The sequence below is a fragment of the Rhinatrema bivittatum genome, chromosome 5 (assembly GCF_901001135.1).
Source record: "Rhinatrema bivittatum chromosome 5, aRhiBiv1.1, whole genome shotgun sequence".
NCBI lineage: Eukaryota > Metazoa > Chordata > Amphibia > Gymnophiona > Rhinatrematidae > Rhinatrema > Rhinatrema bivittatum.
Window position 1 is genome coordinate 243405980 of NC_042619.1, and position 18533 is coordinate 243424512.

Here is an 18533-nt window from a genome sequence, read left to right on the forward strand (position 1 = left end):
GGGCTTAAGGTAGGTATTGTGACAGTTCCGATAACTGCTAGGTAGGATAGTGCAATGCCTCTGACAGCTTTAAAAAAAAGGCCAGAACCAGGATTGCACACATGCGACAGTAGAGTACCGAGAGTCGATGCAGAGATTTTAGGATAGGTGAAAAGCTTACACCCTCTCCCACTGCATTCCATGATACAAAATATCCAATAAAGTCACACAGCCTGTTTTCAGTTTAGTGCATGGAGAAAGTGTACACTTGTGCACTAAATTAAAGCATCCACTTCTAATTGATAGTGATCTCATATGGATGTATCCACTTTGTCTTCTAATTGTCCTAGCAGAGAATAATATAATAATGCCTTGGCCCTTAAGCATCCATAATCCAAAGTGGAGGCTCTGGCTCAAAAACTAGGAAGTCCCATTCAAACAACATTTTTGTTTTATAGTTCAATGATTTAAAAATAAGTATTTTATTTGATCAGATAAAAATCCTGCAGGATCCTCTTATCAATATAACAACCCTCTATAAACAGATTTACTGAGGCCAGACAAACACAGTGCTGGCCCAAGTGCTACTCATTAGTACCCAGCTTTGCAGGGAAGGCAGCTCCATGTCTCACTTAATGAAAGGTTTGCACTGTTGTAACAACCTGCAGTGGCCTTGGCAGTCTAGCAGCCTCTGTCCAAATGGGGTCATGTGCCCCATGTAAATAAATGACAATTGACCATGACTGTTCTGTCAGGCGCTGGTCACCTGCTGATAAGGCTGGCACGTTGCTTAATTTAAAATTCGTTACTGGAGTCTAGTGAAACCACTCCTTCCAATTTGCTGGTCCATTCTGGTGAAACTTTAAAATGGCTAGACAGTACTGTACAGTGCTACTGAAATGATTTGAGGAGTCCAGTAACACATCCACCAGAGCACATAGTACTGTTGTAGGGCCATGAAGATATATGTAGCAAGACAAATAACTACTTGTCCTCTACTTTATTAGGCACAATGACTGACAGTTCAGGGTATTTTTTTTCTTCTTGGTTCTTTCCAGTTTGCAAGCTTGCTTTGGAGTGCCTGCTGGTTTCATCTGACCGATGCCAGTACTGCCATCACTCTCTTCTTTTCAAATTAGACTTTATTGAAAAGTTTATTAAAATACACTTGCCCACTTCTCCTTAAATACATCTCCCAAAAGCAGGATACAATTAAAATTGAGACCAGCAATAATACATACAACATTAAAATGTAACCATCAACCATATAAAAAAAATAGTTTCATACAAGTACAAAAACCTTAGAACCTAAGTCCATGACCTAAAAATTAAAAGACAAGTAAAGAGAAGACTCCATAGTCATTGCACATCCTGGCTCTCTCTTCACTAAAATAGTATCTAAGGGGTCTGAGAGCTAGAAAATGTCTGGTTGAAAAATCAAATCGTTGCCTTTTTGTAAAAATGCAAAGAATCACTCTCAGTCCACAACTCGTGGTACAGACTTCCAAAGTTGTGGGGCGGAACAACTGAAAACAAGAGGTTGATATTCGGTGGCGCCACATAGCCAATTAACTTCGGACTTAACCAGCTAAGTGGCTATGTTTCAAATATTTGGGCACAGCCAGCAGCCTCCACTTAGATGGCTAACTATTTATCCTGCTAAACAGCCAGTTAAGTGAAGTGAAGAGTGTGGAAGGGCTATTTATACAGCTAAATGTTTATAGTGGGCCTTATCCAGCTCAGCTAGCCAATTAAGTCTAGGACAACTATTTGGCTGTCCTATAGTTAGCCAGGTAAGTTCACTGGGCTATCTAAAAGACAGCAGAGTATATTCAGTGACAAGGCCACACTGCTGAATCTCTCTGCCTTGTTAGCCGGATAGGTTGATGCGGATAGCAACTGAATATTGGCTTCTTTGTTTCTACCCGAGGATACACTAGCGTAGGACAAAGACTGTGTAGCCAGCTATAACGGAGTATTTACAGGCTTATAAACTACCATATACTCTAGATTACACAAACAGAAGCATTCATGCATTAAAACAAGAACTTTAAAATTTTACCCAGCTTCAGCCGGAAGACAGTGTAAGTCCAACACAATTGGGGGAACAGATCACACCTTCTGCCACAAACAAGAAGCCTAGCAGCTGTGTTCTAGAATAGTTGATGTCTCAGACCTGTCTCTGGTAATCCATAATACAATGCAATGCAGTAGTCCACATAATGGGTAAGTGATGAACATATTAGTGTTCAAGTCTCTCTTTTCTAAATATGATCAGAGTTGGCAAACTTTATTGCAAACAAAAAGAGAACACATTACTGCAGACACTTGTGTAGTCATAGCAAAACCAGTATTCAGTAAGCTGGCAAGCAGACCAATTATCCAGCTAAAGTTTGCCGGATTACTTGTCCCAGATATTCAGCAGGATAAATGTCCCATTCAATATACTTGTCTACAGCTATCAGGCTATCTTGAAAATCTAACCAGCTATATTTGAATATAACCAAATAGCTTTTAAAGTTATCAGAATCCATGGCTTTATCAAAATCACATTTTTTTATGTACTCTACTAATGGTACTCAGCTAGTGATCTTATTTGTGCAACAATATCTCATTTCAGCACTGCCTTGATGATCACAAGGCCCAATGGCCATTGAGGATCCATCATTCTTCGTGATGGCCTAGATGGGGCACTGGATCCCTGTTGGACAGCAAACACCCATTGTGTGTCACCACTATACTACCCACTAGTATTGCTATTTCTTTCCTATATCCCTGGGCAATATTAGCCTTAAAACACAAGGATATATGCGTAACAACTCCAAGTCATAATATTTGGTGAAATGAGTACACATGGAGTGTTGTAGGAGCCTATAGCTAAAACAGCAGCCACGGTTCAAATCCCACTGACACTCCTTGTGACCTTGGGCAAGTCACTTCACCCTTCATTCCCTTAGGTACAACCTTAGGGCCTGATTCACATAGGGTTTTTCCCATGGCTGAAAAACCTTAATGAATCTTGCCATTAGACACAGAATGGGAGAAAATGCCCTATAGGAAAAAGGTAAGTAAATAAGGCTCTTAGGGGCCGATGCAAAAAAAAGAAAAAAGGTGTTGAAAGCGGGAGCTGAGTGTTCAGCGCCCGCTTTCCTAACGCACCCCCAGGCACCTCTCCTGAGGGCGCCATGCAATATTTAAATTAGGAGTTGCATTGTCAAGGAGGCACTAGGGTTGATTGCATGCCCCTAGCACTTCCTTGACAACTGACGCCTGCGAGCAGCCAGCTGTCCGTGGCTGTCCACCAGTTTAGAAAACAGATGCTGAATTTATCGGCATCCGTTTTCCTAATTGGGGCACAGCCACGGGTTCGGGAAACGAACGCTGGTTAACTCCAGGCAGGCGTTAAATTTCTGAGCGCAAAAATGTGCCTATTGGATTCACTATTTATTTTTTTTTGCATTGGGAGTGAATAACTAATAGCCTCATTCACATGCATTTGCATGTGATAAGCGCTATTAGTTTCCTGGCGTGTTGGACGCACGTTGTAGAGGTGCTAATCCTCTTATTGCATAAGGGGCTGTGCACGCACCTACACAACCCACATCCAACTGCAGGTTAAACAGTGCACTTGGCTGGACACACTGTACTGTATCAGCCCGTTAGATTGTAAGCCCTCTGGGGACAGGGAAACACCTACAAATACCTGAATGTAATCTGCTTTGAAGTAACTGACCAGTCACAAAAAGGTGAAATATAAATCAAATACTAATTTGTTAAATAACTCACATTACTCCTATTGCTTTTTTATGTCACTTTTCCCATCATAATCTCCCAAAGCCAAAATTCAAATTTTGCAGGTCAGCGCGTATCTTCCAGACTGGTCTATTTAGTCCCTTCTACAAAATACAACTTTTATGTGGGAGCCATCTCTCAGTCCACAAGGTGTGAACCAGGCTCCCTAGATCTACCTTCACTTCAGTCTTAACCAAACAAAGCAAAGTTCTGCAGCACAGTGTATGGGGAGAAATTCATACTGAGGTGAGACAGTGAGCCTCTACAGTGCTGCATATTAAGGCTCTAAAAGCTTTCAAATCAAACACACACAAGGCAAAGCAAAAATGATAACTCAGTGGGATATTCATTAAAAGAAAAGCAACATCATTTATAGTTAACATTTAACTATTTCCCCTTCTCCTACTTTGTGCAACATTTAGGTTGTGTATTTAGCATGTTTTGTTGTATTTACTACCTAGACCTGGTTTGTGATTACCAATGTTTTGCGAAAACGGGAAATATCTAAACATTATCGAATGGATAATAAGGAAAGACAGAAAAGTGTTAACTTTTTTTTTTTAAGACAATCTGTCCTTTAAATAGTGAGATGAAGAGTCTCCCTTACCTGATGCTATTTACAAAATGACTGCCAATAAATTGCCATGAAAACTGCATTCCTTAGTTACTGGTCACATGTTTTATACTCAAGAGCAATTTAGGACATTCACAAAGAGCAAATGCCAGGTGGCTGGATAGCAGCTCTATCTTTGAAAGGCATGATTGCTGTCCTTTAGCAAGCCAAGCAGTGCTTGTTCTTAACCCTGCACTATAATCATACCAGAACTGACCATATTCCTAAGGATGTCCTGCCTCCGTGGCGATCCACTAGCCAACACCACTCTTTTTCCCACCAGCTTGGAGATAACTGGGTTTAGCAACATGGCTACGAAGGATAAGGACCCCCACGGGTTCAGAGATGTTCTGAAAATCAGACAGAAAAAGGACAGTTTTAGTTTAGAGTTCATCAGAAATATGTTTCATTAAATAAGCTCTCAAACTATTAAAGTCTATAGGCTATATAAGAAATCTTACTTAGCCCACTGTTGGGTAATTGTACAAAATCCAATCACAAATAGCAAGCATGAGGATCCTAAGTACTCTATTAACTGAGGTTTTTTCGGTGGGAAAATACACAGCAAGAGAACCTTTGAAACTTCCTTGCCGAGTCGTACTCCCTCCATTTTTATTCAGAACATGTTTTTACTTTTTAGTTTTTTGTTTTATTAATTTTAAATCTTAAACAAATTACTTCTCATGGCTCTCCAAAAATGTCTTTGAACGTCTCTAAAATGAAGCAAGTCTCGTGTTTAAAGCGAGGAGCTCAGAGTACATTGTTCGTGCAACTATGCCGGCTTATTGATGCCGTACAGCGTTTCGGAGGACGTTGCTGCCCCTGTGTCAGGGGCTCGAAAGTGTTGGGAATATAGTGTGTAAACATTTAATCCATCTATTCTCCAACATTAAAAATAATTAAGAGACATCCAAGGTACTTACTTTTTGAACTGAAAGTAGTCTTAAATCGCACGTGGCTGCCGACTTCCTCAGGTTATTAGAGGGACAGGGTCCAATCACATAATTACTTACTTAGTAGCATCATTAGTTGCTAGGGAGAATTCAACATTTGCAGAAACCGATGAGGTTAGCAGAATAACAAAGTTGGTAATAAAATATTTACTTTTACTAGGATCCAAAGCATTTTTTTAAAAAATGTACTGATGTTCCAAGTGTGTATGAAGATGTCCATGGAAAGCAATCTAAATAAGATAAATAAAAAGCTACTTGAGATATTCATTATGTCTACTCAAAAAAGTTCCTTTACTCAATGTTTTTTGATGTTTCATGAAAATATATGAAGTATCTCCATAACAAGTTATCAAACGTGAACTTGTGTATTGGGGCATATAGTCAAAAATCCAAATGTTTAAACAAATCTGGAAACAAACACATTCCCCCTGAGGGTTATCTGTAAATATGCTGGTGACTTTAATAAAAATGGGACCACTCAATTTCTTTATTGAGTCCATTAGGGGCCATACTGCCCCATTTGAAGATCAGGCATTGTTCTAGACATATTAATTTGCTGTCAAAATCCCCACCATGAGGTGTTTTTATGAGGCTGAATCAGTGCTATTGCTTTTAGATCTTCCAAAGTGAGTTGCAATGTTCCACTAGGGGTGTTTCATAATTATGTCTGCAAATGCAACTAAGATGTTCCTGAATGCATGTCTTGAACTGTTGTGTAGATTTGCCAATATATATTAAGTTACATGGACACCGAAGCAAATAGATCATTCCCTCTGTGTTGCAGGATAACATTAGAGAAATGTTGAATATCTGTGTCTGAGATATTTCTCAGTGCCTGATATGGTATTTTTGCAAATTTTACAGGCTCCACAGGGAATAAATCCTGTCTGATCTTTTAACTCTTCACTAGTTTCTGTTGAATAGAAAGCCGAATGTACTAATCGGTCCCTTACATTATTGGTTCTAGTAAGGGCAGAGGCAGGAACTTGACAGAAAACTGGATATATACTCAACACTGGCCAATATTTCTTAATACTAGATTTCAACACTCAAGTGTGTAAAGAAAACATGAGTACAAAGACAATTTTCAATTGTTCATTGTTACTACATCTATTGTTTTGAACTTTGGGCATTAACTAAAGTTCTCTATTAGCCCACCGAGCCCTTTTGTATGCTTTATTAATGATGTGGCGTGGGTATCCTCATGCAATAAAACGCTTCTTCATAATGTCTACTGTGCTTTAAACTCATCATCAGTTGAACAGAGACGTCTGAGTCATAAGAATTGTCCCATAGGAAAGTTATCCTTAAGATGTCTGGGATGAAAACTGTCAGAATGTAATAAAGTATTCTGGTCCGTATCTTTACGGAAAGTGGTGAAATGAAATCCTCCTCCAGCTAAACAAATTTGTATGTCAAGGTAAGAGATCTGCTTGAGGTCAAAATTAAATGTGAACTGAAGATTGCCATCACAGGTGTTAAACCACCTCATATGTTCTTGTAAAGTTGTTATATCCCCTGGCCATAATATAAAGATGTCATCAAAATATCTTTTCCAGAACTTCATGTGATGTTGATATGGAGAAGTAGCAAGATATTTCTTTTCAAAATCGCTTACATACAGATTGGCAATGTCCGGGGTCATCGAGGTTCCCATAGATATACCCTTTATTTGCTGGAAGAATATTCCATTAAAGCTAAAGAAGTTCTCTTGTAAGGCTATCGAAACTAACTCTATAATGAAAGAATTAGAAATATGATGTAAGGGGTCTCTTTGACTGAGTCTCTTATCACATCTAATGCTTCTTTTTGAGGAAGGTTCGTATAAAGTGAGGTTATAATCTATGTGACCATGTATAAATCTTGAAATGGCCCCCAAAATTGTTCTAAAGAGAAATGAAATGCACGGAGTCTCTAACGTATGATGGTAATGATGGAATGTATTCACGTAAGAAAATATCAATGAACTTGGAGACCGGTTCTAATAGTGAACCTTTTGCAGAGACAATGGGACGGCCAGGAAGATTAGATTAATGATTTATGAATTTTAGATACCATATAAATTACTGGACAGACTGGATTCTGAACTTGAAGGAACCTGCTTTCTTTATTGGTAATCCAACCTTCTTCTAGGACTGTTTTTATCAGCTGATCTATTTGTTCTTTTAAGACAGGTGTAGGGTCTTGTGTCAAGCGACGATAGAAATTATCATCACAGAGCTGCTGCATAACTTCTGATACATAATCTGCTGCATCTTGTATAACTATAGATCCACCTTTATCAGCTGGTTTAATCACTATCAAGGAATTGCTACTTAGTTCACGGCTCGGATCTCACCGTTTGTCAAATTATTTCATACCTTAAAGTTATAATTTGGATTCCATACATTCCTTGTGCACTAAATTTGTACGTGTGGCTATTGCTGAATCAGTGGGACCCAGGGATACCCACATGTTCTGCACCCGCAAGAACAGTAGTGAGAAAAAATTTCAATTTAATTTGTCTGATGAATCTTTGTAGCTACATTTCTTCCTCAAACGGTGAATGTGGAATAGCAGGAATAAACAATAACCCTTTATTCAAAAGTGATTCTTGTGCCGGAGTGAGAACATGATGTGGCTTCTGTTACCTGAGGGCTAATTAGTGTTGTGGTTGCTGCTAGCGTACATGAGTTCTTCGATCTATGCATGTTATCCCTGTGTCGTGTTTGGATCCACTGTTTGTAGATAAAAAAGGCCTTTCTATATTTGAGATGCCTTGATTTGGTATATCAACCCTTTCTGATCTTTTCTTCAGATGAGTTGTGTGTTGATCCTCACCTGATGAATCAGACGAATCAAAGTGACATGTTTTTTGAAAAAGATGTTGACCACTCATATATATTGCCTCTCTTATAGTCCATCTCATCTCTTTGGAATTTAGCCAATTTCATTTGCTTAATGTCTGTTTTAAAACTTATCCATTTGAATTTGAAACTCGATTTAAGAACGTGTGTAATTATCTCCCGGTTCTTTTCTTGCAATGATTTAAGAGATATATCTATTTCTTCCTTTAATTGTATTGAAACGGTTTAAGCCTTTTCAATAATCAAGATCAATAAATCTAGTGAACACTTATTAAACACTTATTGAAACATGAGAGTTGTTTCATTTTAGAGATGTTCAAAGATGTTTTTGGAGAATCATCAGAAGTAATTTAAGATTTAAAATTAATAAAAAACAAAACAATGTTCTGAATAAAGAATAAACACAGAGGGGCAGATTTTCAAAGGGTTACGCGCGTAACCCCCGAAAAGCTGCCCCAACCTGCCCTTGCGTGCGCCGAGCCTATCTTGCATAGGCTCGGCAACGCGTGCAAGCCCCGGGACGAGCATATGTCCCGGGGCTTCGAAAAAGGGGCATTCCGGGACGGGGTGCCGGCCCAGGAGCATTCCAGGGGCAGGGCAGAGGCCTCCATAACAGCCGCCGTGCCGAGGGACCGCACGCCGGCAGCTGGCTGGCGCACGCAAGTTACACCTACCCAGAGGCAGGCGTAAATTCTCAAATAAAGGTAGGGAGGTATTTAGGTAGGGCTGGGGGAAGGGAATGAAGGCAGACTGCGCGGCTTGGCACGCACAAGTTGCACAATTGTGCACACCCTTGCGTGCGCTGACCCTGGATTCTATAACATGCGCGCATGTTATAAAATTGGGCGTAGATTTGTTCGCGCTGGGTTGCGCGAACAAATCTACACCCATGTGTAGATTGTAAAATCTGGCCCAGAGGGAATACAACTCAGCCAGTAAATTTCAAAGGTTCTCTTACTGTGTATTTCCTACCGGACAAACCTCAGTTAATAGGATACTTAGGATCCTCATGCTTGCTATTTGTGATTATATTTATTATTAGGAGGATCTCGTCGTGGGGGGGGGGGGGGGGGGGGGTTGGTTGGTGTTTGTACACAATTGCCAAATTTTTTTTATTGGGGGGGGCAACGCCACACAATAGAATAAGTATAAAATGTATAATTTGTCACTTGAACCCCAATACGTAAAACTCAGCAAGTAAGCATATTCAAAAACCACCAAAAACCACCAAAAACCACCCAATGAACTAAACAATATAGAAGAGCGTAAAAAAGATGTGGCTGAGGTTAGTCAGGCACAGTTCAGTTTATGAGCCAGGGAAAGCTCTCCTCCACGCGGTTTTAGTGCGTGACTTTAGTAGCTTTCTGCTGTGCATAGATGGTGGAGGAGGAGGAGGAGGCCCCCCCCCCATACGTGCAGACCATACAGGCCGACTGTCCTGGGTACTGATACATCTGGTTGGGGGGAAAACAACTTGCGTCTGTTACTTATAGGCAACGACACCCCGGCAGTCTTATGCGGTTGCAGCACCACTGTCGTTTCCCCGGGCCCTCCCTCAGTGAATAAACTGTTTGGATAACTCACCAATCCGTTGCTTTAACCTTTAGTTCAGGCTGTGCTCTTGCCAGTCTGGTGCACTCTCTCTATGTGCTTGTCTTATCTCTGGCCAGACCTTTTTTTTTTTTTGGGGGGGGGGGGGGGGGGAGGAGAAATTCCTTCTCAGCTCTGCCCTGAAGGCCGCTCTGGCAGGCAGTTTGTGCTTTAGCTTTTTTTTAGAGTCTCTCTCTCTCTCTCTCTCTCTCTCTCTCTCTTCACCTCAGCCAGGCGTGAGAGAAGTCTACCAAGCAACTGCGAGAGCCCATCCAGCTCCTGCTCTCCTCCCAATATTTCTCAGTATATAAGGGGAAACCACATACCGTTTGCTGCAGAGCACGAAGCGAACTCTTTCTCTCTTCCCAAAAAATCCTGGTGGAGAACCTCCCATCTAGGAAGTGCTCTCCTATTGGTCCTCAGGTAGCAGACATGCTCTGATTGGACAGTCCTCCTACCCCGTAGTCTCTAGGAGGGGGAATATCCTTCTTTATTTCTTTGCCAACACGTGTAAAAATGTCATACCAATAAAGTTATCTGAAATTGAATCATTGAAACGTTTTTTCCTCTGACGTCACGCAGTGTTGCCAACCTCGCGTATTTCCCTCGGATTTCGGCTCTTTATTTCCTAGCGATTCCTTTTTTTTTTTCCCCCAATTAGCGGGTTGCTTATTATTGGGCGTTTTCTACTGTCAATCGCGTTTTTTGGGGCTTGGTGGGTGGCACTTGTACCCAGCTGTCCTTGTGATTGGCTGCTGCTGGGGCCTGTCCATCGTCAGAGGAGCACGTGGTCAGACAGGCACGGCAAGCACTACAGCGTCTGGTGACCAAGGAAGATTTTATGCAGCATGGCAGGCTTGAGCGCTGGCAACAATAAAAAAGAAGGGGTACCTGGAGGGGGAGGAATGAGTGTGAAGGGGGGGGGGGCTAGTCGAGCTTAAAGGGGCTGGGAAAATTAATGTGAAGGGGCCGGATATGTGCTTGGTGGGGGAGGATGAATGAGTGTGACTGGTCTAGTATGTACTTGGAGGGGGAATGAGGTGTAAGGGGGGCTGGCAAGGGGGCGGGGGAATGTGTGAGGGGCCAGTTCCTCTTTATTTTTCACTTTCAAGGAGCTACAGCGCTCAGTGGCTGAGACTGGAGTGGTGGTGCACCAGTCAACCATACAATTGATCTGCAGTTTGAAAATTTACTTTTAGTGCATACTGTCTGGAGGAATGTGTGTAATGTCATGTAATCCACATTTCAGGCAGCGTTGTTAGTAGAACCTTTTCACTAGCAAGGCGCTCTGAGTACAGACGAGCTATCAAATGTTTTTCCTCTGCAATACCCTATCCCAGTTCTCTTTGTTTAATCCCATTTCGTTGGATCCAAGTTTTGTTCTCCCCTGTTTAATGTAATGCGTCCTTTTGCAATGTTTTTGTTATAATGTAAACCGAGGTGATTTGTAACTTGTTACATGAATATCGGTATATAAAAGTGCCAAATAAAATAATAATGATGGACATTTTAGGGGGTTAAATAATATTGCAAGCCAGTGTATTTCCTCCATTATACTCACAAAAATATTTTTAAGGGTTTTCTGTGTATAAATACCTTCTAATAAAAGTAGTTTTAATTTCATGTTTTGGGCTTGTTTTTTTTTCAGTAAATAGTGCTTGTTCTTTCATGATGACCTGGCAACCCTGCATCACAGCTCTATGTTCAAATTTCAATGTCTTGGAAGAAAGATGCTATTAAAGTATTTTAAATAAGTAAAACAGGTACAATTGCATTCTGTGTGCTACAGGAATAGGGAGGGTAGCTTAGAATCATGCTCTTAAATTGCTCCTAGCAAATTAAAACAATACACGTCTAGTCAAGTCACCAATCAGTTGCTGTTGCTGTACTGTTATATGGTAACATTGTACATGTTGACTTAAAAGCTCCAAGTGGTCCATCCAGTCTGCCCAGCAATCTTTAGTTTTGTCTTTTATACTTTGGGTAACTGTTGCTCTGTGCAGGTTATCCTAGTCAACACAGATTATTCTTTTTTCATCTCATAGTAACAGTATTGTCGGCAGAAAAAGACAAAATGGTCCATCCACTCTCCCCAGCAAGCTTCCCATAATAAATGGAGACTGGGAGATGAGCCGAGGAAGACAAATAGTGAGAATACTGAAGACCGACAAGGTTTGGATGGCCAAACAAAAGAAGGCGATGTGGCAAACAGCTGTATAGTCCTACTGGAGAATAAAGAGAAAGCGTGCCAAAAGGAGTTGTCACGTACCACTAGGAAAAGAGATACAGTAGAGAGGCCTGGGGGAAGGTTGTGGGATGGGGGTTTTGGGATGGATAGGGGCCAGTGGAGGTGGGGAAAATGGAAGGGGAAAGGGGGAAAGACAAAAGGGAGGAAGAGGGAGTGGAAGGGGAAGAAGGAGGTGGGAGGGATAGGTTGGAAGGAAAAAAGGGAGGAGGGGAGGGGAAGGTAGAACCATGTTTATCAACAGAGCTATGTCTAGAAGAACCAGACATTATGCAAATAAGAGCTTTCCAGAAACTAATTTAAGGGCTGGCTATGGTAGTGGGGGAAGGGAGCTATAAAAGCTAGGAAACCTGTATCCCCAAAAGGGGAAGTGCCCCCCCCCCCCACTATTCCAGTTGCTCCAATAAATTGTTTTGATACCATAACTGCCTGCTTTGTTGTTTTAATACAACTTCTTTTTAACCCCTTCCCCCTATTCTTTAGCCTCTATTATCTTGCTGCTGCCATCTTCCTCAATGTGTTGTCTAGATAATTATATATATTTAACTTTTCCTTTTAAGTCTGTTGGTCGCCTCCTGCTCAGCCGACGGCCCGGGAGTGGGAGATCGCTCCCGGGACCCCCACTGGACCACCAGGTACCTGTAAATAGTTTTTGGGGGGGTCGGGAGGGTGGGGGAAGCTAAGGGATTAGTTTTAAAGGGTCGGGGGGGGGGGTTTAGGGGTTATTTTTGTGTGCCGTTTTTCCCGCCCTCCCCAAAACGATAAGAGAACCCCCACGAACAATATCGTGGGGTTTTCTTATCGTACTATTTTGAAAATATCGACCATATTTTCAATCGTCCGAAGCCCGATTCACATCCCTAATAAATAGTAATAGTACACCACTCACAAACCATATTAAAAGATCAACAATCCTTTTTATATGTTCTTACTGAAGCTACATCTTAGCTAAGTTTTTGTTTTTTTAAAATCTTGAACCATTTATCCTCAGTGCAGTATGACATAGCTGCTTCCTTGGGTACAGTCACCAAATTTCCCTCAGAGCTACAGTGATTCACCACCACCAGTTTGATGCAAAGTTTATTTCAACTGAGTGAATGCAAGTATTAGTAGCTACATTTCCTAGTATAACAGTGATCCTCAAAGCAGTGATTGTGAGCTGCATTGAAGGCCAGTAGCATGGCCATATATCTTCCCTCCTACCCATAGCAGTACTTGTACCTCAGCTGGCATACCTAGGAACTTGTGATATCAAGTCACCCTGAGACTGTTGTTGATTAACAGGGTCCTCTCAGACACACACATATTACTCACATTTTTGCATACACTTATGTTCTCACTGATACACATGCTCACTTACACTCACTTCATTGCCAGGGGATGTGGTTACAGCAGTTAGTATAAATGGGTTTAAAAAAGGTTTAGATAAGTTCCTAGAGGAAAAATCCATAAACTGCTATGATGGTAATTAATAAGCAATAGTAGCTTGTGATCTATTTAATGTTTGGGTACTTGCCAGGTACTTGTGACTTGGATTGGCCACTGTTGGAAACAGGATACTGGGCTTGACGGACCCTTGGTCTGACCCAGTATGGCATATCTAAAATAAAAAAAATAAAAATACCCATTCACACCCACATACTCACATATCTACTCCAATTCACTTCTCTCCCAATACACATTGCTCACTGGTTTTCTTTCTCTCACTCTGAACCTGCCAGTGACAGCAACTTCCTCTTTTGGGCCTGTATGATCAACAGGATTCCTTCCTACCTATACGGCCAATGATCTTCCTTTCTACCTGTGTGGACCCAGGTGTCTTGCTCTTCTGGGACCCACATTAGCATTTCCCTACTGCACACTGGGTTTTCTGGTGTTGGCCTTGAGACCTGGCAATTCCTTTAGGGCAGAGCTTTCCAAACTGTCGCGACACGTTAGTGTGTCGCCTGCAGTGTGAAGGTGTATTGCCCGGTCCACATAGCAGCAGGGCCGGTGGAAGCAGGGAACTACAGCAGGAAGATCGGTGGGGCCGTGGTGGAGCTTACCACACCACGGCCCGAAGAAAAGGGTCACGTTCACTCCTCCTCCTTCCTGCCTGCGCAGTCCCGGAAGAAAAATGATGCCAGAGCCACGAGGGCAGGAAGGAGGAGGAGCATCTGCCGTGTACAAAAGAAGAGCAGCATTAATGGGCTGCCGCATATCCCACATCGTGGTGGCCCGAAAAGAGGAGGAAAACCGGTAGTAGGGCCGCTGTGAGAATGAGAACCTGATTGTGTGTTTGAGGGAAGAAGACAGATGGAAAGAAAAGAAATAGAAAAAAGACTCTGTAAAAGGAATTGGCAAAAAAAAGACAAGAAAGGGAAGGTGGAAAAAAAAGCCTGTGACAATCGATTAGAAAACTAAGATCAGACAGCAAAGGTAAAAAAAAATTACTTTATAGTGATTGGCATATGTTACCTTTGGGAATGTGCAAGAGTAGCACTTTATGCCGATCTCACGATATATGAGATCAGCATGGAGGAAATGGAAGCCTGCAAATATTTAATACCGTGGGGCCTGCACAGAGGAGGCAGCAGAACGGGCTTCAGTGCCAGTAGCAGCAATCAGCACCTCCCCAAATATCCACATGGCAGCAGTGACAGCAGTAGCAGAGGAATGAGAGAGGCTCTGAGGTTGCTGGCAAAAGAAAGAGAGGGGGGGTCTGGATTCAGTGTGTGCAAGTGTATGAATAGGACTCTGCCTGGGGGTGTATATGTGTGTATGAGAACGAAAGGGTGTCTTCCTGGGGTCTGTCTGTGTGAGAATAGGTGCCTGCCTGTGTGTGGTGTATGTGTGTGTGAGAATAAATTGGTGCCTGCCTGGGGATGTGTGTGTGTGTGTGTGTGTGTGAGAGAATGAATATGTGCATGCCTGGGGGGTGGGGAGGGAGTTGTGTGAGAATGAATGGGAGCTGCCTGGGGGTCAGTGTGGGTGTAACATTGTGTAATCCACAAAAATGTATGTATATATTTAAGGAAGCATACATAAATTGTCAAAATACGTTTTGAATTACTGTGTCGTGAAATTATGTTTGTCTAAAAAGTGTGTCACCCAACATGAAAAGTTTGGAAAGCTCTGCTTTAGGGTGCTGGATCTGGCCTGGAGACGCCAAAACGTCCCCTCGGTATGTGACAACTAGAGAAGGCGGGCAAGAAGGCCAGGCTACTACCACTAGCCAGCTGCAGGCCTGGAAAAAATGGGAGGAAGGTAGATGTAGGCAGTGCTTGCTGGAAGCGGTAGCAGCAGCAGCAGCCAGGGACAGATTAACGGGGCATACACCCATACACAATGGGGCGGCAGGGGAAAGAGTGTATGATCCCTCCTGCCTAAAACCTTTTCTCAGGGTATCACTCCCACCCTTCCTGCCTCCCCTTAAAGCTTCTGCAGCAACAGAAGACAAAGAAAAATCAGCAGGGCCCTCTGGCATCCTGTCCCCTCCTCCTGCACAGGCTTTATCAGAAAAACCCATGCAAGGGGTGGGGCACTGCAGGGTCCATCAGCTTGAGAGGCCTGCGGAAGGCTCCATGCTGATTTTTCTTCATCTTCCACTAACTGAAGCTCAGCCACAAGAGGGGAAAAAAATATTGCAACAGAAGATTTGGATTTAGGCTTAGGCATTGATGGTGACGCTCCAGCGCCTATAAGAATCTGGCACCAGAGGCAGTTGCCTATATTGCCTCTGGTGCCTTAAATCTGGGCATGGTAGCAGCAGAAACACAGAACTGAGCCCAGGAATAATTACATCTGCTTATCTCCAGGTCCCACCCTCTTCCTTGCATCCTTAATGTTGAATGAAAAGAGAAGACCTGCACCTTTTATGCTGGGCATAGGCATTGGAATAGGGTGGGCTACAGAGGCCATGGCTCTGACCAAAATTTGGCCCCTTCTGCAGAATCGCTGCGGGAGATCCAGGGTTGCATAGGCAACAGCTGTTTGGCGGCAGGAGGAGGAGAGCAGCAGTGCGTGGGCTGTGTCCTTCACTTCTGCAGCTCTGAGCCCAACCAATGCACAGGGCTCTGTAGAGATATACAGTTCAATCAGCAGTTGGGCCAGGTACTAGAGAAAGAGGAGGACACCCTAAGGCACCGCCAAAGTCTCTGAGCAGCCTCTGAACAGCATGGGAAGGTAGGAAGCAGGATCCTAGGTAGAAGAGAGAGAGAGGCATGGGGCAAGGGCAGAGAGAGAGGGAGGAGAGTGGGGGTGAGAGAGGAGAGGATGGGAGAGAGTGGGAGCAGCGGGTGAGAGAGAGAGATGGGGGGGGGGAGGACAAGAGGATAGAGGGAGGGGGCAGAGCTTGGTTGGCTTGGCCCTCTCCAACTAAAAAGGCATTCCGCTGCCTCTGATTGTAGGGAAAGGTCTTTAAAAAGAGTAGTGTTGATTAAAATGATCTGAACTATAGTGGAAAAATTAGGTGCATTTGCCCTGATTACACTGTCTTTTCTAGGGATGTGAATCGGGTGCCCGATCGTTCCCGCTTTCGGGATCATCTGGCCGCGGGAAAAAATCATTTTCCCGTGTTTCCCCATTTTGTTTAGTGAAAAATCATTTTTCGGGTTAGTGCGCACTAATTCATGCATGCATTAACTCCCCGTTAGTGCTCGCTAACTCATGTTAGCGCGTACTAACAAAAATAGCAAAAAATAAAAAGTAACAAAAATAAGTGGTTTTTGTTAGTGCGCACTAATATGAGTTAGCGCGCACTAACCCAAAAAACGATTTTTACAAAAAATTGGGGGTAAAATTGATCGTTTCTTTCTTTTAACCGATTTCTAACGAATTTTATCGTACGATATTTCAATTCCTTAGAAAAACGATTCACATCCCTAGCCTTTTCACTGTGAAAACTGGAGAACTCCCTAAGCCTCCAAAACTGTTGGAGTTTATATTCTGTAGTGCTGCCTGAAGGCAATTGATGATCGTGGTGTTTTTGTTTTAGAGGTTAGTTGTAGTCTTTCAGAGCTTGTTTCAGTCAGATTTAATAGTTAGTGGATCAAACTGGATTATGTCAATTGGTTGAGTGCTGGCTTTTAAAACAGAGGGAAATCTAGGCTCCTCTTCAGTTCAAATATTCCTAGATAGCAGTCTTTTCACAATGTTTACTTCTTGAAGAAAGAAATATTGACCCAGGGGGAATAAAAAAGATCAATTTTACCTTTCATGGCTCATGAACTCCAAGGAACACTGTCAACAATTTGTATTGTTCATTCATGTACTGTTACAAACTGGCAAGCTAGTAGATGATGCCTTGAGCAAAGTTTCTTTGTAATTAAAATATGTAATACTATTTTTCTTTTTGTTTGGAGTACCAGGTTAGTTTAGCATGCTCTCTACCATGGTTATACTGATTCTAAAAAATTATTTTATGCCTGTTTTATTTATTGCCTCATTTATATAGCATATCCCTTTTCACCAGGGTGCATTACAAGTCCTTGACCTAAAGATCATGAGGTCCATACAGGGCCGCCATCAGGAATTTTGAGGCCCCATACAGCCAAAATGTCTGGGCCCCCAAGCGCACCTGCCGCCTGGCGGCTGCGGGCCCCCATATGTGGCAGTAGATCCTGGGGCCCCATACTGCAGGCCCAAGAATACTGCCCTGATGGCGGCCCTGGGTCCATATTCGGCCGCTGGCCAGCTAGGATAGACAAACTTATCTGGCTAACTTAGCTGGGATATTCAGTGGTACAGGCGCACTGTTGAATATACTTGACTACCTTAAAGTTAGCCAGATAATTTTAGGGCAGCTGAAGAGCAGTCCTAAAGTTAGCCAGATAAATTTATCTGGCTACCTTAGCTGGATAGTGCTGAAATTCGGCATTTATCCTGTTATCTTAACCAAAGAAACAGTGCTCCACATAGCCAGGTAAGAAGTTATCCAGCTATGTCAGGGGCGGTCAGACTGGCAGTTTGTCCTACTGTGTGGCAAACTTAGCTGGAGAAATTCACTGAATATGGACCTCCTTATATTTAGCCTGGTATTCACTTCTGTTCCTCAAGGGCCACAAACAGGTCACATTTTCAGAATATTCCTAATAAATATGCATCAGATAGATTTGCATACAGTTGAGGCAGTGTGCATACAAATCTGTCTCATGCATATTCATTAAAGATATCCTGAAAACCCAAATTGTGTATGGCCCTTGAGGTCTGGGTGTGAAAAGCAGTGGCCGATGGGGTATATTTTCAGTTAGATTTGACTTCCTGAAAGTTTACCCCCATATAACAGTTAATAAGTACAAACATATGCACATTCTTTTTGTACTAAAAAAAAAGGCATTCTCAGGCATATGTTTAGGCTGGCAAGAGAAAACTATGCATATATTTTTATACAGAGAGAGAATTTTCAATTATACATATGTGACCCTTACTGTGAATTCCCACTCTGACACATGAATAAAAGCAATGTCCCTTTAAGACTTCCACACATCTTGCAGTGGTCACTAGGGGTCTCTTGTCTGTCTGTGAGTTAGTTGCAT

The 18533-nt window shown here is 42.4% G+C and overlaps 1 protein-coding gene across 2 annotated transcripts in view; it reads right to left on the reverse strand.

Annotated features, from left to right (window-relative positions):
* Window positions 1-10365, reverse strand: part of ASMTL (acetylserotonin O-methyltransferase like) — a 94842-nt gene extending 84477 nt beyond the window's left edge. The window contains exons 1-2 of one of the 2 annotated variants that reach the window (XM_029603637.1): window positions 10100-10365; window positions 4602-4734 (exon numbers count right to left, since the gene is read on the reverse strand). In XM_029603637.1, coding sequence (XP_029459497.1) covers window positions 4602-4734; window positions 10100-10167 — 201 coding nt within the window. In that variant the 5' untranslated portion in view covers window positions 10168-10365. Of the gene's footprint in view, window positions 1-4601; window positions 4735-9767; window positions 10076-10099 lie in introns of those variants that run through there. The other variant, XM_029603638.1, reaches the window with a different exon arrangement.
* Window positions 10366-18533: the final 8168 nt, after the last annotated feature.